The 26177-nt window shown below is 45.0% G+C and overlaps 1 protein-coding gene across 1 annotated transcript in view; it reads right to left on the reverse strand.

Annotated features, from left to right (window-relative positions):
* LOC126354256 (beta-1,3-glucan-binding protein-like) overlaps positions 1 to 26177 on the reverse strand; it is a 112698-nt gene that overhangs the window by 23774 nt on the left and 62747 nt on the right. Inside the window, exon 4 of the mRNA XM_050003773.1 lies at positions 13427 to 13684. Within this exon, the coding sequence (XP_049859730.1) occupies positions 13427 to 13684 (258 nt within the window). The remainder of the gene's footprint in view (positions 1 to 13426; positions 13685 to 26177) is intronic.

Genomic DNA, 26177 nt, shown 5'->3' on the forward strand with positions numbered 1-26177 from the left:
AGGCAAAATCTCTTTTAATAACAGTAACTCCGTAACTAAACGTTTGCGGTCTTATGTTTGGATGAAATTTTTTCTTTAGTTTTGCTTGTAGAATAACATATTAAAACCTATGCATATCTTCGTGAATCACCCTGTATATCACAAAAGAAAGAAAGATAATATAATCCAATACAGTGTAGACAAAATTCTACTCAGCTTTGATACAGTGCAGAAAGTAGTTAGATACTTGGCGATAAAGATGTTTGACCATTTACCCAGTGACGTGAAAAAGTCTAGTAGAGAGTAAAAATAAATTCAGACAGAAATTGAGAACATATGTGTTAACAATTCCTTATATTGGACAGAATAACTTTTGGACGAAGCAAGATACTATAGAAATTAAGCTACACATGTCTCTTATGCTAAGACCACTGCGCATCAACTGTGGCGCGTTGTCAGAGGAGTCTACTTGTTCCTGGTTTCCTGCTGCCTCACTTCTGCTGCGGTATGGATAACACTCAATGTGCGAGTGAAACGGGATGGTAAACGGAAACGTACTCCAGAATTGACGTAAGTGGGACAGTGCGATTCTTTTGGGCAAAACATTCAAACTGCACACAGATTTGCCGTGAAATTCCGACGGCATAAGGGCCAACAGTAGCGTCGCATCCAACCGTAGTGAAACAGTGCCAGCCAGCTATTTGACCGATGCGTGCACAGACATAGGTTATGCTGATCGAGATGGAGCGTGTAATACACAACTTGCCATTAAAATTGCTGCACCACGATGATGACGTGCTACAGACGCGAAATTTAGCCAACAGGAAGAAGATGCTGTGATATGCAAATGATTAGCTTTCCAGAGCATTCACATAGGGTTGGCGCCGGTGGCGACACCTACAACGTAATGACATGAGGAAAGTTTCCAACCGATTTCTCATACACTGTAAGTAGGCTGTTTAGGTTTTTTTATTGGTAACGCTGCCGCCACGTAGCGCTCTGTATAAAAATCACTGGCTGTGCTGTGCGCAGTCTGTGGCTAGTTTGCATTGTTGTCTGCCATTGTAGTGTCGGGCAGCAGCAGCTGGATGCTAACAGCGCGTAGCGTTGCGCAGTTGGAGGTGAGCCGCCAGCAGTGGTGGACGTGGGGAGAGAGATGGCGGAGTTTTGAAATTTGTAAGAATTGGTGTCATGAACTGATATATATATTATGACTATAAAGGTAAATACATTGTTTGTTCCCTATTAAAATCTTTCATTTGCTAACTGTGCCTATCAGTAGTTAGTGACTTCCGTAGTATGAATCTTTTAGTTAGCTGGCAGTAGTGGCGCTTGCTGTATTGCAGTAGTTCGAGTAAAGAAGATTTTTGTGAGGTAAGTGATTTGTGAAACATATAGGTTAATGTTATTCAGGGCCATTCTCTTGTAGGGATTATTGAAAGTCAGATTGCGTTGCGCTAAAAACTATTGTGTGTCAGTTTAAGCACAGTCCTGTATAAATTTTTCAAAGGGGACGTTTCAACACAAACAGCAGTAGACCGGCGTTGCCTGGTGAAACGTTGTTGTGAGGCCTCGTGTGAGGAGAAATGCGTACCATCACGTTTCCGACTTTGATAAAGGTTGGATTGTAGCCTATCGCGATTGCCGTTTAACGTGTCGCGACATTGCTGCTTGCGTTGGTCGAGGTCCAATGACTGTTAGCAGACTATAGAATCGGTGGGTTCTGGAGGGTAATACGGAACGCCGTGCTGGATCCCAACGGCCTCGTATCACTAGCAGTCGAGATGACAGGCATCTTATACAACAATTGCTGTAACGGATCGTGCAGCCACGTCTCGATCCCTAAGTCAACAGATGGAGACGTTTGCAAGACAACACCCATCTGCACGAACAGTTTGACGACGTTTGCAGCAGCATGGACTATCAGCTCTGAGACCATGGCTGCGGTTACCCTTGACGCTGCATCACATACAGGAGCGCCTGCGATGGTGTACTCAACGATGAACCTGGGTGCACAAATGGCAATAAGGTTCTGTTTACAGCATCGTGATGGTCGCATCCGTGTCTGGCGACATCGCGGTGAAAGCACATTGGAAGCGTGTATTCGTCATCGCCATACTGGCGTATCACCCGGCGTGATAGTATGGGGTGCCATTGGTTACACGTCTCGGCCACTTCTTGTTCGCACTGAAGGCACTTTGAACAGTGGACGTTACATTTCAGATGTGTTACGACCCGTGGCTCTACGCTACATTGGATCCCTGCGAAACCCTACATTTCAGCAGGATAATGCACGACCGCATATTGCAGGTCCTGTACTGGCCTTTCTGGATACAGAAAATATTCGACTGCTGCCCTGGCCAGCACATTCTCCAGATCTCTCACCAATTGAAAACGTGTGGTCAATGGTGGCCGAGCAATTGCTCGTCACAATACGCCAGTCACTACTCCTGATGAACTGTGGTGTTGTGTTTAAGCTGCATGGGCAGCTGTACCTGTACACCCCATCCAAGCTCTGTTTGACTCAATGCCCAGGCGTATCAAGGCCGTTATTGCGGTCAGAGACTTTGATGTAAATAACAATCAATACAAAGTCTCTCAAAGTTGCAGTTCATAGGTAATGTTCTATTGTCAGTTCCGTTCTAAAAATTCTAGGCGGCATTGTTTAAATGTAGGCGAGCTAAAACTCTTTCTGTGATTAAAACCTGCTTAGCTACATTCACACATTTCGGACATGTCCGAAAGAATAGACACCATATCCATATAAGTATATAGTTCTGGTAATACCGGTCATGACCTTCTTATTCTGTGCGGATGCACACATATTCCTCAAAGTAAAAGAATATCAAGCAGGATTCAGACCCAATAGCTCATGTCCGGAGCAAATTTTCAACATCAAAACCATACTCAAAATGCGAGCTCTCAGACAAAAACCTATAGTATTTGCAGATTTCAAAAAAGCATACGATTCAATAGATAGGCCCTCACTATACCAAATTTTAGAAGAGAGGAGATTAGATCCCAAAACACGATAAATCATAAAACAAACACTAATTGGCACGAAATCTAAACTAAAATTTATGGGTCGATCTCAGATCCCTTCGACAGGCAAAGAGGTGTGAGACAAGGTGATGGACTCTGTCCTATTCTGTTTAACGTAGTTCTAGACAAAGTTATAGAAGAATGGTGAAAAGAATTTAAGAAATGTGGGGTTTGGGAGCCAATTCGACTGGGAATTGCCAAAAACAACCTCTATATACCACATCTTGCATTTGCAGACCACCTGACAATACTAACAGAGGATGAGCAGATTGCAGTCAAAAAGCTGGAAATACTCAAATGTTCAGAAAAAGCAGGTTTACAAATTTCGTTTGAGAAAACTGAAATGTTTTGTTCAAAAACAGAAACTGCAAGCTTGAAAACGAAATATGGTAAAATTAACAGGGCTCCATACTTTAAATACGTTGGAGAATTCATCGAACCGACAGGTATTGAAAAAATCTCACAGCAAAATCGCGTCCAAAAAATTAAAAAAGGATTAGGGGTAACGCAAACCTCTACAACAAAAAAATTTATGTCAAGAGGTGCCAAAATTCGACATTACAGTACTGTCATAAAAGCAGAAATACGCAAGTGCAACACTAACAGTTAACAGAAAACAGCGACTTGAAGACATAAAAAAGAAAAGAGAAAGATCATCAGGAAAATTGTAGGTAGAAGACATATTCAAGACGGTTATAGGTTACAATCAATTAAAAGAACAGAAAAGTTTTCAAACATCGAAGCTGAAATTGGGAAAAGACGAATGAAATTCTTTGGTCACCGCAGCCGGTTACCAGAAATCGATTGACGAAGAGAATAATAGATTATGTAACCTCACTTAAGAATTCCACACCCTAGATGGATGACATTCGAAACGACCTAAAAAATGCAAACATAAGACCAGACGACATTATAGAAAGTGACGCGTTCAGACACAAAGTAGACAAATGGGAAGTTACATCAGAGCAACCAAAAGGAAAACAGTAGAAACCAAAGTGGTCGGATGATTGTAAACAAGCCTTTTCGGAAAGAATGACAGCCTATTGGAAGAACATGAAAAAAAACTTGCTCGAGTTATTTGCTTAACATCTTCTGTTTCTGGGGAGAATTCGCCAACAGTAATAGTAATAATAACAGTAATAATAATAATAATAATAATAATAATAATATGGTCATCATTATTAATATTATAAAACTCATTAGATCTCCTTCAGCAATGCCTATTTCTCATCGTAATTAGAACAAAGAAGAGCTACAGCGCCCCTGGGGATATAGAGGTCTTCGGTTCAAAGGTTTCTGGAGGATCGAAAATGGCAACCCTTTAAGCTGCACTTACAACAACAGCTATATGGAAACTATTTCCAAAAGTGGGTATCGCTCAGCGGACGTCTCGTAAATGAAGTAAGCGTACATCCAGACAGGCAGATTTTATGCGGAGATGAATAATATTTTGTCAATGACGCCACTGTGAGTAGACACTATCTACATTACTGGACTCTTGCAAATCCTCACTGGTTGCGACATCACATGTAAGCGCAATGCGGTGTTAACGTATGGAGCGCCCTTCTAGGAGACCAAATCACTGGACAAGTTTATTTGGCTCCCAGACTAATTAGTCAGCTGTATTTGCAATCCCTACACAATGAGCTGAATCTTGGGCATCTACTAGACGACATCCCACTTCAGTTAGCTGCGAGCCACCGGTTTCAGTACGATGACGCACCACCCCATTATTGTAGAGGTGGCTAGGGAATATCTCAAGAATGTGTACCCTGAACGGTGGATAGGTAGTGGTAGTTGCGTTCGGTGGTCAGCGAGGTCGACAGATTTAAAGCACTTGGATACTTTCATATTGGGTTAAATCAAAGCCAGGCTTTATGAAACAGAACCGGAAAATCCAGATATGTCAAAAGAACAAATACGTCATGCTTGCGATTCAGTATCTGCAGAAATATACATCAAAGGATACAACAAGGTGGACATGCATTTGAACATTTGTTTTACGAATAATGCAATTATAAAGATCTGTCAGTCTGTAACATAGGTTTACAGAAACATCATTTATTATATTCATTGTTCTCTATTGCAATCAAAGATATGGCAGCATTTATTTAATAGTGTCGATTGTGAAGAACGAATTGGTGCATTATGTGTTGTTAGCAAATTATCAGTCGTACTCTGATATGCCTTGAAACAGATAATTAATAAGCTTTGGCCCTTGTGCGTATTGTTTTGGTCAAGGACAGTCATTCTTCTGCATAGTGTGACGAAATGGCCGAGTTGTGACGCACTGAAAATATTCTACACTCCTGGAAATTGAAATAAGAACACCGTGAATTCATTGTCCCAGGAAGTGGAAACTTTATTGACACATTCCTAGGGTCAGATACATCACATGATCACACAGACAGAACCACAGGCACATAGACACAGGCAACAGAGCATGCACAATGTCGGCACTAGTACAGTGTATATCCACCTTTCGCAGCAATGCAGGCTGCTATTCTCCCATGGAGACGATCGTAGAGATGCTGGATGTAGTCCTGTGGAACGGCTTGCCATGCCATTTCCACCTGGCGCCTCAGTTGGACCAGCGTTCGTGCTGGACGTGATGACCGCGTGAGACGACACTTCATCCAGTCCCAAACATGCTGAATGGGGGGACAGATCCGGAGAACTTGCTGGCCAGGGTAGTTGACTTACAGCTTCTAGAGCACGTTGGGTGGCACGGGATACATGCGGACGTGCATTGTCCTGCTGGAACAGGAAGTTCCCTTGCCGGTCTAGGAATGGTAGAACGATGGGTTCGATGACGGTTTGGATGTACCGTACACTATTCAGTGTCCCCTCGACGATCACCAGAGGTGTACGGCCAGTATAGGAGATCGCTCCCCACACCATGATGCCGGGTGTTGGCCCTGTGTGCCTCGGTCGTATGCAGTCCTGATTGTGGCGGTCACCTGCACGGCGCCAAACACGCATACGACCATCATTGGCACCAAGGCAGAAGCGACTCTCATCGCTGAAGACGACACGTCTCCATTCGTCCCTCCATTCACTCCTGTCGCGACACCACTGGAGGCGGGCTGCACGATGTTGGGGCGTTAGCGGAAGACGGCCTAACGGAGTGCGGGACCGTAGCCCAGCTTCATGGAGACGGTTGCGAATGGTCGTCGCCGATAGCTCAGGAGCAACAGTGTCCCTAATTTGCTGGGAAGTGGCGGTGCTGTCCCCTACGGCACTGCGTAGGATCCTACGGTCTTGGCGTGCATCCGTGCGTCGCTGCGGTCCGATCCCAGGTCGACGGGCACGTGCAACTTCCGCCGACCACTGGCGACAACATCGATGTACTGTGGAGACCTCACGCGCCACGTGTTGAGCAATTCGGCGGTACGTCCACCCGGCCTCCCGCATGGCCACTATACCCCCTCGCTCAAAGTACGTCAACTGCACACACGGTTCACGTCCACGCTGTCGCGGCATGCTACCAGTGTTAAAGACTGCGATGGAGCTCCGTATGCCACGGCAAACTGGCTGACACTGACGGCGGCGGTGCACAAATGCTGCGCAGCTAGCGCCATTCGACGGCCAACACCGCGGTTCCTGGTGTGTCCGCTGTGCCGTGTGTGTGATCATTGCTTGTACAGCCCTCTCGCAGTGTCTGGAGCAAGTATGGTGGGTCTGACACACCGGTGTCAATGTGTTCTTTTTTCCATTTCCAGGAGTGTAAATTCGGAGTTGGCGTGGCCACACGGGCCGCTCGGCAAGCCGGAGCTCGTCAGCAACTGCGTGGTGCGAAACATCAGCCGGAGAAAGAGGGGTAGCCCCAGCGCGTGTTCCAGGCCGGCCGCGTGGCTGGGAATTCCATGTTGACGCTGTGTCGAGGACTGTGATTTGTGTCGATGAAGGAGATTTGTATGCCGGGAGTGCCAAAGATGGCGGATTTTGTGAAACCATAATGGCAGACACTTCACAGTTTATGTAGAAATTAATAATAGGCAGAGGAATCATGTTACCTTAAAAAGAAACATTTACATTACCATTATCTGCACGACGATTCTGATGGTGTTATCAGATTTTGAATATATATAGTTAAAAGTTTAGTATCTGACAGTAAATTATACAAGTAACACCCAGCAACGAATTTCCAAAGTCTAAACTGTTCATTCGATTTTGTCGATAGACATATCTGTAGAAAGCTGTTAATGTAAACCTAAATTGAAATGAATTACATGCATGTAACTTGAATAGTACATGGGTTATTGAAGGTCAAAGTGGCCGATTACTATCGATCGCGTCAGGCCACAAGTACTCCACAGTTACACGAAAAAACGGTACGAGCATGCTAATAAATATATTTATTTGTCTATGCCTTTGTTTATATCTGATATATACTATTCATGAAGAAATTGGTCACATATTTACTGTGTTTTAGAAAGCACAGAGGCATTAGGCTACTGGCATACTTTTGTTTCTATTCCTTTCATGTATGTTTATTTAATCTGTTTATGTATTTAATAATATGTGTTAGAGTGTGTTTATCGTCCAGCAATAGGAATATTTATTAAATTTCAAATTATTTAAATGTAAATCCAGTATTTCGTAAGTGTTTCAACATTTTTGTGAGTGTATTGTCTTGGAGACATGGCGGAGCGCACTAGCCAATCACATCGCTCGTTACTACGGTAGGCGACTACCAAAGTCAATGGAGAGACTATATGGAAGTGGGGGAGGAGCATTGGTTCGCTGAGGACGAGTGCGTGGCGCATGATCGCAGGAAAGACTTGCAGAGTGTTGAGCAGTTTGCGCGTGGTTGCGGGAGATAGAAAACATTTCGTATGGGCCGACTGGTGCACTTGTGATATTTCCGTGGCTTCTGTAGTGAAAACGTAGTATGTGTTTAAAAGCGAATATCTCGCGAGCTATGTTGTTGCTCATAGCTAATTACGTGAAGTAGGAGTCTATTGTTCCCCTGTTATTCAACTTATATTTCATTCAATTGCTGGACCATCGACACCAATAGGTGTTTTACAGTAATAACTGACTTTTTCAAAGGTACTTCTGCTATAATACTCATCATTTAACGTCGTTAAAATTTTATTTAATTGCAATCTTTCATTTATAAATTTCTATGTTAGATTCAAATTCGCAATTGCCAAGTGATAGAAACCTTCGACCATTCGCTTCATGTGTGTATTCATATTGTATACTGTAGACTCAGCAGTATTTGGCTTATAATGCGGCAACTGCATATCCCAGCCCCTAGACAACGAAACCAGCCAAAACATTTAATATTTCAGCTCTGAGTCTGAGGTTGCGTAGTTGAGGGCCACCATTAATTTTTTTTTGAAAGCCCGAAACAGACACCTATCTCGAGCCTAGGACTCTAACCCGACAACCCTCCTACGGCAAGAAAGTTTTCTAGCGTCGAACTATAGGACAAGTTATAGCTTAAAGTGTTCGTTTAGAAGTGTCTCCTATTTGTTAGTGTGGAGTCCCCTTTACTGTTCTGCTTAAGCAAAGGTGTCGGCGTCTATGGAATTAATTAATGTCAATAGAGTGTGGCATGCGTGGGCTATCTGGTATACAGGTTGACTTTTTGCACTATGTACAAACTCTAGGGATTGATCAATGCCACGCGAGATTAGCCGAGCGGTCTGGGGTGCTGCAGTCATGGACTGTGCGGCTGGTCCTGGAGGAGGTTCGAGTCCTCCCTGGGGCATGTGTGTATGTGTTTGTCCTTACGATAATTTAGGTTAAGTGGTGTGTAAGCTTAGGGACTGATGGCCTTAGCAGTTAAGTCACATAAGATTTCACACACATTTGAACATTTGATTGATCAATGAGAGAATACGGAACAAAAAATGTGTAACGAATTTATGTCTGGAAATGCATGGTTTCCATGATAGAGACCATTTATTCAACCATACATTATTACAGAGACTGCGGTCCAATACACACTGTACCATACAGCCACAGTTACAGCATGCATGGTTCCCTCCCAGAGGATGGTACTGTTCCTCATTCGTCATGCCCTAGTGTCCCCCCCCCCCCCCTCCCCCTGCCATTGCAATTAGTAGTGTTATGTCCAATTCACTTCTCTTGCTAACTCACCTTGTAGTGTATGTGATACAGCATTGTACACAATGATTCCGTATAAGAATCAAGAACTTGCCGACATAGTGTTTACTTACACAAAGGCAAATGACAGTGGGCGGCAGGCAGCAAGGTTATATCAGGAGACCTAGCCCTGCCGACAACAACCAAGTCATTCAATTTTTGCAACAGTGTTTCGCCGTTTGTCTGAGACAGGAAACACAAAATCATGAAGAACGTACCAGAAATGTTCAGACACCAGAACTGGAGGAAAATGTGTTTTAACACTATCGAAGACAACCGCTATATCAGCACCAGCCAGTTTGCCCGTCAGTATAGGGTAAGCCAGATGACCGAGTGCAACATGCAAACTGTTACTACACTTACCACTCACAGAGTGTGCAGCGCTTACTAGAGACAGACAGACTTTCCACATCGGGAGCAGATTTGTCACTGGTTTCTTCATCAGACATCCACAAGTCTGGGATTTGTGCCATCCATTCTATTCACAGATGAGGCCATCTTTAAGCAGAGTGGTATCTTCAACTTTTATAACAGTCATCTGTGGAATAATATGCATAGCCCCTTGGTATGGCGACAGCGAATCATAAGCATCAGTGCAACCAGAATGTGTGGGCTGGGATAACTGGCGACCGTATTCTGAGGTCAGTGTTTCTTCCACGTCACCTTACAGAATGGAACTATTGGCATTTCTTACAGGTGACTTTTGCCTCCCCTGCTGGAAGAAGTGATACTTATGATCTATAGGATACTACATGATGGTGCTGCAGCCCACTTTGGCGTTAACGTCCGGACACATCTCAGTTGTGTCTTCCCTGGTCAATGGATCAGACAAGGGGCCCAGTTGCATGACCCACTCGTTTACCAGATCTCAACCAACGCAATATCTGGTTATGGGCCCATCTCAAAAGTATCATGCATGCAGTGCCCATTCCAGATGTGGAGACACTGGATCAGCGTATTCATGCTGCCTTTGACACTATTAGGATCCAGCCTGGCCACTGTGAACTTAGGAGACAGAATACACTATGGTGCATACACGGATGCGTTGAGGCACATCGTAATCATTTTCAACACATACTGTGGCTGCTTGGTACAGTGTGTATTACACCGCTGTCTCTGTAACAATGTCTACTGAATAAATGGTCTCCAGCTTGAAAACCATACATATTTCGACATAAGTTTATTAGACATTTTCGTTCTTTATCCTCTCAGCAATCCTTAGAGTTTGTACACGGTGGGAAAAACCGCCATGCATACAATGCCTGATAAAAAAGGGAAAGCACACAGAAGACATGATCAGATGTCAATGTAACTACATACACGTATACATCATCAACAGGTACTCTATTTGATAAAATGTATCCAGACACCTGATTTAAAATGAGTTACAAGTTCGTGGCGCCCTCCATCGCTAATGCTGGAATTCAGTATGATGTTGGCCCACCCTTTGCCTTGATGACAGCTTCCACTCTCGAGGAAAACATTCAATCAGGTGCTGGAAAGTTTCTTGGCGAATGGCAGCCCATTCTTCAAGGAGTGCTGCACGGAGGAGAGGTATCGGTGTCGGTCGGTGATGCCTGGCACGAAATCGGCATTCCAAAACATCCCAGAGGTGTTCTGTAGCATTCAGGCCAGGACTCTGTGCAGGCCAGTTACAGGGATGTTACTGTCGTGTAACCACTCCGCCATAGGCCGTGCATTATGAACAGGTGTTCGATCGAGTTGAAAGATGCAGTCACCATTCCCGAATTGCTCTTCAACAATGGGGAGCAGGAAGGTGCTTAAAACATCAATGTAGGCCTGTGCTGTGATAGTGCCACGTGAAAGAACAGGGGGTTCAAGCTCCCTCCATGAAAAACACGCCCACACCATAACACCACCGCCTCAGAATTTTACTGTTGGCAATACTCACACTGGTAGATGACGTTCACTGGGCATTCGCCATACCCATACTCTCCCATAGGATCACCACATTGTGTACCGTGATTTGTCACTCCACACAACGTTTTCCCACTATTCAATTGTGCAATGTTTACGCTCCTTACACCAAGCGAGGCGTCGTTTGGCATTTACTGGCCTGACGTGTGGCTTTTGAGCAGCCGCTCGACCATGAAATCCATGTTTTCTCACCTCCCACCTAACTGTCATAGTACTTGCAGTGGATACGGATGCAGTTTGTAAATCCTGTGTGATGGTCTGGATAGATGTCTACCTATTACACATTACGACCCTCTTCAACTGTCGGCGATCTCTGTTGGTGAACAGACGAGGTCGGCCTGTACTCTTTTGTGCTGTACGTCTCACTTCACGTTTCCATTTCACTATCACATATGAAACAGTGGACCTAGGTATGTCCAGGAGTCAGAAAATCTCGCGTACAGACATATGATACAAGTGACACCCAATCACCTGACCACGTTCAAAGTCTGTGAGTTCGACAGAGCACCCCATTCTGCTCTCTCGCGATGTCTAATGACTACTGAGGTTGCTGATATGGAGTACGTGGTATCAGGTAGCAGCACAATGCACCTAATATGAAAAACGTATTATTTTGGGTGTGTCCGGATACTTTTAATCACATAGTGTATGTAAATGTCTAACATTCTGCGAGGTGTCTGTTTGTTCTGAGTCGTGTCTCCCTACCACCTTCGCGCAACGATGCTCTGAGCGTGTTTTCTAGGGAATTGACTAGTTTGAACCGGGGACCTGTCGCTGGTAAGGAGACGCCAGACCACACATGACATGTGGAATTCAGAAGAGTTCAGTGAGACTAGCGATGATGTAACCAAATACTTAATGATTTCAGCGTCAGCTCCACTGCACTCCCTGCAAAAGAATTTTAATACTAACTAAATTTAGTGGAAACGGTTGAAGGCTTTCCTATTTTTAGTTAGCTGGTAAAATAACGTCGAAAAAGCAGTTAAGTTTACCATTGGAAATTTTATTCTTCTCACAAAACATTGTTTATAAATTGCACTATTGATAAAAGGAAATATTTTAATACAGGATGATAAAAACCAACTGCGTTCAACAAAAATGTGAACGAATATTCCCTGAATGGGTCTCCAAGTTCTACAATGGCTCGAAGGATGACCTATGCCATATCACATCTATCATCTAGATTTAAGTTAAGTTTCATAAAAGAGAGAACTATCAAAATGGTCTACAGTGACCCTCAATTATCTTTAATAACTTATCTAACTTGTCGTAAATTACAGTGGCTGATGTGGCTTCTCAATAACTATAAAATAGAAAAATCATCGTGTTTCAGATCTGTTGTTCAAGTGGCTAATGTGAACACCATGAGTTTTAATTAACGATCGACACTAGTATTACGCAAAAAGGGGGTGTAACAGATGAGACTTCTGCAGTTCTGATTGAAGCCTTATGCGCTCAAAAATGCGGCATCGCGTGCGTTCATTACCTTGTCGGTGTTTAGGCAGCGTCAGGGCGGTGGCGGGCAGCACAGCTCCACACCTCGCCGTCTCAGAAGCAACTCTCTCCTAACTACAATTTACCGAAGTTGGTTTAAAAAAAGCTATCTGGCTATGTTTTCAACTGACCAATCAGGGTCTCAATGTTAACCTTATGCTCCGCCTACAAAATTCTGTCTATCCAATGAGAAACGTTATACTTTTCGTGATGGGGCAGTGTTTTTAACGTTTGCAACGTAACAGAGACGCGAAAAATTCTCACGGTAAAACTTGCAGCTGGTGTGGCCCTTTTGTGTTATCGTAAGATCTATACTGTTCTTCTGGAGGGCTCCATCTTTTATCATGGGCTGGGGGTTGGTTTTGGCGGTCGGCTGGCGACGTGGGTGTCGGCCCCTTATCGTAGGGCCTCCTAGCCTACACGATTCTGCTCTCGGCTTCTGTTCTCGTTTCTCCCCTCGGAACTGCGTCTGTTTCACGGTGGGAAGGTATGACATGCATTTAGGCATTCTTGTGTTAGTCTGTGGTATTCCATTTGCTCACTCGTTGATCGTATTACTTTAGTTAATTTAATGTCAGGATTTATTCAGAGCTATGTGACACATTGGCGGATTTTCTATCATCTTAGGGTTTCCATGGAAGGTGTTGGATTTGCCTAACACCTTACAAATGATTAGAGTCGCAATTGTCTGTGACGGGTAGAATAGCCACTATAGTGCGTGAGTGTTGCCATCTTTAGTGTTAATAGTAATAATCTTTTAAAAATAATTTAGTCACGTCTCTAGTTTTTTCCCCTGAGACAATGTCATTTTACCCTTTAGAGGGACCACTGGTCCAGAGCGACTTGTACCCACCTGGCGTCCACTCTAGCTGGTAGGAGTGGAAGTCCTTGTCGTAGCCCTGGGCGGCGGCGCTGTTCTGCGAAAAGGTGGCCGTCTTGTAGGCGTCCAAGGGGTAGTAGGGTCCGAAGTGCAGCGTCGAGCCGACCTGCTCCGCGCCGATGTTGGTGTCGCCCAGCGTCAGCCCCAAGTTGCCGCGAGACTCCAACAGGTCGACCTCGCCCGAGGCCGGCCACCCGCCGTACTTGTTGTAGCGCGGCAGCAGCCAGATGGCTGCAAAGCGGAAAAGTGAGTGCCCGGGAACACTACTTTGTCTACTCGTCTCATCCTGCAAGAGAGCAGTCTACAGGCAATCTGTTACATCTAACCAGGCTGACTTAATAGGGTGAAGGTACAGTATTTTACAATACACCAGGTTAGTTTACTACGTGATCCTTTACATAAATGTATACTGATGCAGTTAGGAAATCCTGTGTGGTGGTCTGGATAAATGTCTGCCTATTACACATTACGACCCTATTCAACTGTCAGTGGCCTCTGTCAATCACCAGACGAGGTTGACCTGTATACTTTTGTGCTGTGCATGTGTTACCAACATTATCCAGAAGTTACGGATATGGTAATGTTCATACCTGCTGTTAATAACTTTGTCATTCTTAATTTTAATACACTGCAGGAAAAAAATAGTACACCCAGAAACAAGATGAGGATTTTGATCTGATGACCTCATATACCACCTGGGGGATGGTAGATGTACCGATGATGTTTTCAATGTCGTCTCCCAACAGATAGCGTAGCTACCAGAGGGTCATCTGTGTCTGCCCTTTAATACAGAATGCTCACAGCCAAGAGGCTCAGTGTGGTGCGTACGCATGCGGCAGCAGGTGGCCGTGTCACGGAGATGCACCCACGCTTCCTACGCCCAACTGAGCAAGTTTGAAAGGGATCAAATTGTACCCAGAAAACTAGGACGTGCTGCGTCAGTTGTGTAACGATGCTTGTGTCAGTGGTCACGTGAAAAACATTCTCACACCTGTAGACGAGGCTCTGGACGTCTATACAGCTCAAACACGTGCCAGGATCGTCGTACTGTAATGGCAGCAGTGGCAGATAGCTAAGAGGGCTTGTGAGCCCAGACATGTCAACACGAACTGTTGCGAACCGGTTATTACCACTGGGACTACGGGCACGCACACCTCTAACCTGTCCTCCACTCCACCACAGCATCGACGTACACGGCTCGACTAGTGCCATCAGAGGATGACTTGGAATGGCGCGCCGTGGTCTTCAGCGATGAACGCAGATTCTGCCCACACCCAAGTGATGGTCGGTTGTGAATACATTGTAGTCCTGATGAGCACTATCTCGTTGAGTGGATTTGTCCAAGACACGCTGGCCCCATCCCACGCTTTCTAGTCTGGGTTGCAATAAGCTACAACTCTCGTTCACCTTTGTTGTTTCTCGAGGGGACGCTAACCAGCGCTCAGTACCTGCAGAACGGTGTTAGGCCTGTTCTTCCGGCGTTGTCGCAACAGGAAGGCTATGTGCTGTCCCAGGAGGATAATAGTCGCCCACACACTGTTTGTGAACCTCAGCGTGCTCTGCAAGACGTGCAGGAACTTCCCTGACCAGCAACATCTCGAGACCTGTCTCCAATCGCGCAGATGTAGGACATGATGCGACAGGCAGTAACTTGTGACACTCCTCCACCAACAACTCTTACAGAACAACGTGATCCGGTCGAGCAGGCGTGGCATATCGTATCGCAGTACAGTATCCACCATCTGTATGATCGACTGGATGCCAGAGTCATCTCCTGCACTGCTGCCCATGGAGGTTACACCATGTACTGATGGTTTCAGCATGGGTCCATACCTGGTGCCAAAGAACTGCTTCTGCATTTTATCTGTAAATCTAATCATTTCATGCACTCCATATGCACTATTGAAATAATAAATCTTGACTTAATTAGAAAACTCTAAAAGATTGTACTAATTTTGTTTCTGACAATGTGAAACGCTAGTCAACAAATACACTATTCAAAAGAATTAGAGGAACATGTGAATCAATGTCCGGCATGACATATCTATGTTGGTACAGACGCTATCTGTGGTCTTAATTCCTTAATATTTTCGTTTTCAAATAGTTCTGAGTACTATACAACTTAACTTCTGAGGTCATCAGTCGACTAGAACTTAGAACTAATTAAACCTAACTAACCTAAGGACGTTACACACATCCACGCCCGAGGCAGGATTCGAACCTGCGAACGTAGCGGTCTCTCGGTGCCAAACTGTAGCGCCTAGAACCACACGGCCACTCCGGCCGGCTTTTCGTTTTCAATGTATGCAACAATTAAAATCATTCGCCATGTATTGTCTGTTTCGTGTACGACAGTGTAAGGTGTTCTTTCAGAAGGAAGAGCATAAGCAGTGTCCCAGTGTTTTCTAGCGAGGTACAAAGGTGGCAATTTTCATTTGTAGACATTGTCTTCAACCAAACACATGCGATGCAACAGCTTGATGCAACACAAGTTGTAATGGTGGTCTGTTTGAAACAAAAATGATAGACTCTCCGTCGTGTTGCTGCAGATGCCAGTTTGTATCCATCCGTCATCCACAGGTCGTGGTCACGCTACACAGGGCGAGTTGGAGAAGGTCACTGAAGCATTACAACCCCACGTCGAGACCGATACTCAGCCATCTTTGCGTTGTGGTGATGCACAGATACCGCCAGAGCAACGCAGGGCAGTCCTAGGACTGGCCACTTTAGCCACAGTGTCCGATCAGTCAGTAATGAACAGGTTACAAGGAAGGACCATTCCACCTATACATGCTCTTAGAGTACCGCGCCTGATACAACAAAGGCCGGCCGCCGTGGCCGTGCGGTTCTAGGCGCTACTGTCTGGAACCGAGCGACCGCTACGGTCGCAAGTTCGAATCCTGCCTCGGGCATGGATGTGTGTGACGTCCTTAGATTCGTTAGGTTTAATTAGTTCTAAGTTCTAGGCGACTGATGACCTCAGAAGTCAGGTCGCATATTGCTCAGAGCCATTTGGTGTCAGAGCCATTTGAACCATTTGATGCAACAAAATGTTACAGCTTGTCTTCAGCTCTGCCGTTCCCATGTCAACTGGCAACTTCGTCACAGGCGGAATGTGTTATTCACAGAAGAGTCCAGATATCCTCTGATGCAAAGTGTTAGCCGTGTTTGTGTACGGAGACCTGTGGTGAGCGGTATCGCCCAGATGTTGACCAGAAAACCGCCAGATTTCCAAGGTTTTGTGATGGTGTGGGGAAGTATCGGTGATGACAGCCAGACAGATCTTGTTGTTGTCCATGGTCGCCTTCCCGCCAGCCAGTACATCGAACAGATCCTGTTGTACCGTGTGGTGATGACTGCGTACGGTGGTGGCCCAAAGTCCCCGCTAATTCCAGGGCCCATGTGACAGGCGTCATCAGGGGTGTCTTGCGATGCCTGGACACTGGAGTAACGGAATGGCCGACAGTGAATCCCGACATAAATCCCATCGTGCGTATGTGGGACACACTTGACAGACTGGTTTGTCGTCGTCCTGCTCCACTCCACACTCTCCATGCGTTGCATAAGTCTGCCTCAAACACAATGAGGTATCTCGAACAGAATGATGATTTTTTGATAGGGAGGACGCTACACGCTATCTCGGATAGACAGTCATTGCCATATGCAAAAGTAACTTCTGATGTACGGCAAGGAAGCATGTTGTGCTCCTTGATGTTCAAGTTGTATGTTAATGATCATGTGGACAATATTAATAGTAACCCTAGACTTTTTTCAGATGATGCAGGTATCTACAACGAAAAACAGTCTGAGCGAAGCTGTAAAAATATTCAGTCAGCCCCTGATAAGATTTCAAAGTTGTTCAAACATGGGAAAATGCTTTAAATGTTAAAAAATGTAAAATTGCGCGTTTCACAACTATGAGTGCAGTATCAACGAGTCATAGCTGGAATCACTCAGTTCATACAAATACATGGGTATAACACTTTGTAGGGATATGAAATTGGATGACTACACAGGCAGAGTCACAGGAAAGCAAGAGACCTTTATTTTTGTAGAGCAATGGGAAATGCAAACAGCCTACAAAGGACATTACTTGCAAATCACTCGAGAGGCTCATCCTAGAATTTAACTCAATTGTGTGGGACCTTTACCAAATAGGGGTAACAGAGGATACTGAACGTATACAGAAAAAGACCGCACGAATGATCACAGGATGTATAACCCATGGAATATTGTCACAGACTTATTGGATAAACTTTACTGTCAGATAGTCGCAAAATTTCCCAAGAAAGCCAACTTACAGAGTCTGAAGAACCGGCTTTAAATAGTAATCTAAGAACATACAACTGTAACACCTATTTTCAACTTATTTTGTATCTATATCGATATTTCTCTATCAATTTATATTATTGCGTCTGTATAGTATTGTATCTGACATGCAAATTTTTTGACTATCTATACATATTTCATTTATTTGAACTTTTGAACGATGTTGTTTAAATTATACTTGTGAATTTAAATAACTACTGAAATTATCGTTACGTAATGTTCTGTAAATGATTTGGTCCATAATTAAAGCGAACATAGGGTTGAATGTAAAAGATGAAGGGTAGCCCCGCAGCTACGGAAGTAGCCTGGCGGAGTGGAAAAGGTGTGGTTGGCGCGCAAGTGGCAACTCGTCCCTTGTGATGAGTCTGGGCTGAGCAGTACTGTGGTTAACACCTCGCTAGCAGTAACGGATCATTGTGGCTCATATTCATGGAGTTTTGAGGCCAGAAGAGCTTGTTGTTGTTGTTGTGGTCTTCAGTCCAGAGAGTGGTTTGATGCAGCTCTCCATACTTCTCTATCCTGTGCAAGCTTCTTCAGTTCCCAGTACCTACTGCAACCTACATCCTTCTGAATCTGCTTAGTGTATTCATCTCTTGGTCTCCCTCTGCGATTTTTATCCTCCACGCTGTCCTCCAATACTAAATTGGTCATTCCTTGATGCCTCAGAACATGTCCTATCAACCGATTCCTTCTTCTAGTCAAGTTGTGCCACAAGTTTCTCTTCTCCCCAATTCTATCCAATACCTCCTGTTTAGTTATGTGATCTATCCGTGTAATCTTCAGCAGAAGAGCTTAAGGGCAGTATTTATGGGCCTCGGATGCTGCATCTGGTGATACCATTATCATGGCACGGTTTTTGGCCCTATAAAAGTATAATTCTGACGTTAAGAAGATATGTAACAGGGCGAGGCCAACAGTATTGCTATGACTGCACCGCCGCCAGGTTAACGAAAAGTGTGAGGTTATCCACATGAGTTCCAAAAGAAATCCGTTGGAATTCGATTACTTCTTAAATAGTACAATTCTCAAGGCTGTCAATTCAAATAAGTGCCTGGGTGTTAAAATTACGAACAACATCAGTTCAAAAGACCACATAGATAATATTGTGGGGAAGGCGAGCCAAAGGTTGCGTTTCATTGGCAGGACACTTAGAAGATCCAACAAGTCCACTAAAGAGACAGTTAACACTACACTCGTTCGTCCTGCGTTAGAATATTGCTGCGCGGTGTGGGATACTTGCCAGGTGGGATTGACGGAGGACATCGAAAGGATGCAAAAAAGGGCAGCTCGTTTTGTATTATCACGTTATAGGGGAGAGAGTGTGGCAGATATGATACGCGAGTTGGGATGGAAGTCATTAAAACAAAGACGTATTTCGTCGCGGCGAGATCTATTTACGAAACTTCAGTCACCAAATTTCTCTTCCGAATGTGAAAATATTTTGTTGAAACCAAACTACATAGGTAGGAATGAGCATCAAAATAGAATAAGAGAAATCAGAGCTCGAACAGAAAGGTTTAAGTGTTCGTTTTTCCCGCGTACTGTTCGGGAGTGGAATGGTAGAGAGATAGTATGATTGTGGTTCGATGAACCCTCTGCCAAGCACTTAAATGTGAATTGCAGAGTAATCATGTAGCTGTAGATGTAGATGCAAATTGCGCCACTTGTGCCACCAGCCTTCTGCTAAATTGTTTATATTTGGCACCCTGTAAGTGGACCAGGTATTTGTGAAATTTCCTTGATCTTAATAATAATCGTGGTGTTGCAAAAAACTCTATCATACACCTGTGATTAACCCAAATCACAAACCTGGACAGGAATCCTACCCTAGTAAATTTAATTCCGAGCGTCCTAATTTACTATGAGAAAGTGGTTGAACTTGAATCTAATGCGGTGTTGTCATTTGTACAGCCAATTATACTTTTGATTAGGTCAAAAGACTGCTTATGAAAGCACATTTGTTATTTAAAGAGTTATAGTTTGCTGTGCTTTACTTATTAATTAATTATAAGAATGCTTACAATTTCTCATACACACTGGTGTAGTTTTCGTAATGAGCATGGTTTTTCAAACCGTGAAAGTTTAAGGGTCCTCATGTACTAGGCCAGTTAGTTAATGAAGCTCCTCAGAGCCAGAGTTGTTAGATTTACATTCTGTTTAGTTGCTTCAAAACCGTGTTTAAGAAAGAATAATTTACTGTGTTATCTACTATAATGCAAGTTGGTTAGTGCACATGCATAGAGATTCTGTACTAAGCAATAATGAAGTTATAGATTGTGATCGTTAGCAGACCCCCCAGACGCACTGTCATGCGCTTCACAGTGATTTGCAGAGAATAGCGTAGGTGTAGAGGTCGATCTTCAGTCACACAACCTATCACCTTAGAGTGTCTGCTCGTAAGAAATTGTGTAGTCTAAACGACTATCCTTTGTAGCTTTACTTACTACGATGTCGGATGTGCTTCAAAATGCTTTATTCTCGATACTACTATTTGAAATCAAACGAAATTTGAGGTTGTTTTCCCGAAATCATTAAGTTTTTACTTCGTTGTAAAAGATAAAACCCGCATCAAACATTCCCGTCACTGACAGATATAAGTTCTTGTCGAAAAGCAAGATACATTCAAATGGCTCCAAGCACTATGGGACTTAACATCTGAGGTCATCAGTCCCCTAGACTTAGAACTACGTAAACGTAACTAACCTAAGGACATCACACACATCCATGCCCGAGGCAGGATTCGAACCTGGGACCGTAGCAGTCTCGCGGTTCCAGACTGAAGCGCCAAAACCGCTCGGCCACACCGGCCGGTAACACTGCAGTATTGTGCAGTAAATTAACTACTCCTCTCTAGTGATAAGTAAAACTTGCAAAGTCTCGATATTTCCAGACACGTATTAGGCAGCTGCCTGTTTCGCTCGCATAAAAATAAGTCTTCAAGACAAATATTTTAATGTGGGCTCTAGATACCCGTAAGGAGCAGCATGAATCGTATGAAAGAACAAAATATTCTTTACTACACGATCTGGTTGTGACTGATTCCTTTTGTTCCTCACGAACAGCGTGGACGTCGATCGAAGCATCGCACTGACTGAATAGCGAATGGCGTGCTGCCACTTATTTACTTTACGCGCTTCACCCATGATCGAAGAGTTGAAGGAGGCTATTGTAATGCTGTACGTGAACTGATATTCCATTTCACTTAGCTCTTGAACAAGTAATATGTTTGAAACTGAAACTATGACATTAGAAACCAACATATTTCTTTCTAAGTTTTTGCTTTTGTAGTACGCTCTAAGACAAGAAAAAACGACGCACCATGAAGGAACTATCTAAGTGAGGCGGAAATTGGTAAATGTGATGTACAGTACAGACAAACAAATGACTACAGTTTCAGAGGAATGGGTGATTCATTCACGAAAAATAACTTCACAAATCTAACGAGTAAATAACAAGATGGTCAACTTCCGGTCCTTATGCAAGCAGTTATTCGGCTTGGAATTAATTTACAGAGTTCTTGGATGTCCTACTGAGGCACATCATGCCAAAATCTGCCCAACTGGCGAGTTAAATCGTCAAAATCCCGTGATGGTTGCAGGGTCATGCCAATAATGCTCCAAACGTTCTGAGTTGGGCAGAGGTCAGAAGACATTTCTGGTCAAGATAGGGTTTGTCAAGTAGGAAGACAATCAGTTGAAACTCTCGCCGTGTGCGGTTGGGCATTCATCTACTTCTTCATCTACATTTATACTCCGCATGCCACCCAACGGTGTATGGCGGAGCGCACTTTACGTGCCACTGTCATTACCTCCCTTTCCTGTTACAGTCGCGTATGGTTCACGGGAAAAACGACTGTCTGAAAGCCTCCGTGCGCGCTCGAATCTCTCTAATTTTACATTCGTGATCTCCTCGAGAGGTATAAGTAGGGGGAAGCAATATATTCGATACCTCATCCAGAAACGAACCCTCTGGCGAGCAAGCTACACCGCGATGCAGAGCGCCTCTCTTGCAGAGTCTGCCACTTGAGTTTGCTAAACATCTCCGTAACGCTATCATGCTCACCAAATGACCCTGTGACGAAACGCGCCGCTCTTGTTTAGATCTTCTCTATCTCCTCTGTCAACCCGACCTCGCACAGATTCTACGCTGGTGAGCAATACTCAAATATAGGTCGAACGAGTGTTTTGGAAGCCACCTCCTTTGTTGATGGACTACATTTTCTAAGGACTCTCCCCATGAATCGCAACCTGGCACCCGCCTTACCAACAATTAATTCTATATGATCATTCCATTTCAAATAGTACCGCACGCATACTCCCAGATATTTTACAGAAGTAACTGTTACCAGTGTTTGTTCCGCTATCATATAATCATACAATAAAGAATCCTTCCTTCTATGTATTCGCAATACATTACATTTGTCTATGTTAAGGGTCAGTTGCCACTCTATGCACCAAGTGCCTATCCGCTGCAGATCTTCCTGCATTTCGCTACAATTTTCTAATGCTGCAACTTCTCTGTATACTACAGCATCATCCGCGAAAAGCCGCATGGAACTTCCGACACTACTTACTAGATCATTTATATACACTCCTGGAAATGGAAAAAAGAACACATTGACACCGGTGTGTCAGACCCACCATACTTGCTCCGGACACTTCGAGAGGGCTCTACAAGCAATTATCACATGTACGGCACAGCGGACACACCAGGAACCGCAGTGTTGGCCGTCGAATGGCGCTAGCTGCGCAGCATTTGTGCACCGCCGCCGTCAGTGTCAGTCAGTTTGCCGTGGCATACGGAGCTCCATCGCAGTCTTTAACACTGGTAGCATGCCGCCACAGCGTGGACGTGAACCGTATGTGCAGTTGACGGACTTTGAGCGAGGGCGTATAGTGGGCATGCGGGAGGCCGGGTGGACGTACCGCCGAATTGCTCAACACGTGGGGCGTGAGGTCTCCACAGTACATCGATGTTGTCGCCAGTGGTCGTCGGAAGGTGCACGTGCCCGTCGACCTGGGACCGGACCGCAGCGACGCACGGATGCACGCCAAGACCGTAGGATCCTACGCAGTGCCGTAGGGGACCGCACCGCCACTTCCCAGCAAATAAGGAACACTGTTGCTCCTGGGGTATCTGCGAGGACCATTGGCAACCGTCTCCATGAAGCTCGGCTACGGTCCCGCACACCGGTAGGCCGTCTGCCGCTCACGCCCCAACATCGTGCAGCCCACCTCCAGTGGTGTCGCGACAGGCGTGAATGGAGGGACGAATGGAGACGTGTCGTCTTCAGCGATGAGAGTCGCTTCTGCCTTGGTGCCAATGATGGTCGTATGCGTGTTTGGCGCCGTGCAGGTGAGCGCCACAGTCAGGACTGCATACGACCGAGGCACACAGGGCCAACACCCGGCATCATGGTGTGGGGAGCGATCTCCTACACTGGTCGTACACCTCTGGTGATCGTCGAGCGGACACTGAATAGTGCACGGTACATCCAAACCGTCATCGAACCATCGTTCTACCATTCCTAGACCGGCAAGGGAACGTGCTGTTCCAACAGGACAATGCACGTCCGCATGTATCCCGTGCCACCCAACGTGCTCTAGAAGGTGTAAGTCAACTACCCTGGCCAGCAAGATCTCTGGATCTGTCCCCCATTGAGCATGTTTGGGACTGGATGAAGCGTCGTCTCACACGGTCTGCACCTGCAGCACGAACGCTGGCCCAACTGAGGCGCCAGGTGGAAATGGCATGGCAAGCCGTTCCACAGGACTACATCCAGCATCTCTACGATCGTCTCCATGGGAGAATAGTAGCCTACATTGCTGCGAAAGGTGGATATACACTGTACTAGTGCCGACATTGTGCATGCTCTGTTGCCTGTGTCTATGTGCCTGTGGTTCTGTCAGTGTGATCATGTGATGTATCTGACCCCAGGAATGTATCAATAAAGTTTCCCCTTCCTGGGACAATGAATTCACGGTGTTCTTATTTCAATTTCCAGCAGTGTATATATTGTGAAAAGTTATGGTCCGATAACACTCCCCTGTGGCACGCCAGAGGTTGCTTTAACGTCTGTAGACGTCTCTCCATTGATAACAACATGCTGTGTTCTGTTTGCTAAAAATTCGTCAATCCAGCCACACAGGTCTGATATTCCGTAGGCTCTTACTTTGTTAATCAGGCGACAGTGCGGAACTGTATCGAACGCCTTCCGGAAGTCAAGGAAAATAGCATCTACCTGGGAGCCTGTGTCTAATATTTTCTGGGTCTCATGGACAAATAAAGCGAGTTGGGTCTCACACGATCGCTGTTTCCGTAATCCATGTTGATTCCTACAGGGTAGATTCTGGGTTTCCAAAACCGACATGATACTCGAGCAAAAAACATGTTCTAAAATTCTACAACAGATCGACGTCAGAGATATAGGTCTATACTTTTGCGCATCTGCTCGACGACCCTTCTTGAAGACTGGGACTACCTGTGCTCTTTTCCAATCATTTGGAACCTTCCGTTCCTCTGGAGACTTGCGGTACACGGCTGTTAGAAAGGGGGGGGGGGGGGAAGTTATTTCGCGTACTCTGTGTAGAATGGAATTGGTATCCCGTCAGGTCCAGTGGACTTTCCTCTGTTGAGTGATTCCAGTTGCTTTTCTATTCCTTGGACACTTATTTCAATGTCAGCCATTTTTTCGTTTGTGCGAGGAGCCGGTCGCGGTGGTCTCGTGGTTCTAGGCGCGCAGTCCGGGACCGTGCGACTGCTACGGTCGCAGGTTCGAATCCTGTCTCGGGCATGGATGTGTGTGATGTCCTTAGGTTGGTTAGATTTAAGTAGTTCTAAGTTCTAGGGGACTGATGACCACAGCAGTTGAGTCCCATAGTGCTCAGAGCCATTTGAACTATTTTTGTGCGAGGGTTTAGAGACTTACTTACTTACTTACCTTACTAAAATGTAAGTGCCGGATGGCTTGCCATGAAGGGCAACAAAATGGGGCGCAGAATATCGTCGACGTGCGTCTGTGCCGCGGATGACAACCAAAGGGGTCCTGCTATGAAAAGAAATACACCCAGACCATCACTGATGGTTGGCGGGCCGTACGGCGGCTGACAGTCAATTTGGTATCCAGCTGCTGTCCAGGGCGTCTCCAGACATGTCTTCGCTGGTCATCGCACCTCATTTCGAAGTGGGACTAATCACTGAAGACAATTCTACTCGACTGAAGAGGTTTCTGGAGTCGCCCCTGCAGGTTTGGCATACGAAATCTACTGTCACCCACCATAAGGCCCAACAACCAGTTATGGTTTGGGCTCTCATTTCTTTTCATGGCAGGACCACTTTGCCAGTCATCTGCTGGACTACAGCACACTGGTACGTCGACAATATTCTACACCCCATTTAGTTGCCCTTCAAGGCACGCGATCTTGGGCTCACGTTTCAGTGAGATTATGCCCGCTTGCATGCGGCGCAAGTTTCTACTGCCCATCTTCATGCTTGCAAAACCCTACCTTGGCCAGCGAGATCGTCGGATTTGTCCCGAGTTGTGAATGTTTGGATCATTACAGGCAAGGACCTCCAATCAGCTCGAGATTTTGGCGATGTAACGCGCCAGTTGGATATTATTTGGCAAGATGTGCCTCAGGAGGACATCCAACAACTCTGTAAACCAGTGCCAAGCAGACTAACTGCTTGGATAAGGGTCAGATGTGGACCAAAGAGTTATCGGCTTGCTCAATTTTTTAAGCTCTTTCTCTTGAATGAATCGTCGATTTCTTTCTGAAATTGTAATCATTTCTTTCTGTACATGTACATCACGTCTGTCAATTTGTGTCCCATTCCTTAATTCCTTAATGCTGCTTTTTTTTTTTTAAATTGAAGGTACTGTGACATTTATATCTCACATGTAATAGATTTCCTGCATAGTAAAGAAAGTGAAACAGCCAAAATACTTGGTCAGACATCAGTATAGCTTTGTACAGCGATACACCATTGGTGGGTATTAAACGATCAGAGATGCAATTCTCTGTGACAGGTAAAACAGCTACCAAAGTGCACTTGTGTTGTTCGTCGTTAGTGTCGTTACCAGATCTGGTAGGCTACATAAGGGGCATGAACAGCGTCAGACTCAATCACTTTGTTGTTGTTGTGGTCTTCAGTCCTGACACTGGTTTGATGCAGCTCTCCATGCTACTCTATCCTGTGCAAGCTGCTTCACCTCCCAGTACATACTGCAGCCTACATCCTTCCGAATTTGCTATGTGTATTTATCTCTTGATCTCCCTCTACGATTTTTAACCTCCACGCTTCCCTCCAATACTAAATTGGTGATCCCTTGATGCCTCAGAACATGTCCTACCAACCGATCCCTTCTTCTACTCAAGTTGTGCCACAAACTTCT

This window comes from Schistocerca gregaria, chromosome 3, assembly GCF_023897955.1.
Source record: "Schistocerca gregaria isolate iqSchGreg1 chromosome 3, iqSchGreg1.2, whole genome shotgun sequence".
Lineage (NCBI taxonomy): Eukaryota > Metazoa > Arthropoda > Insecta > Orthoptera > Acrididae > Schistocerca > Schistocerca gregaria.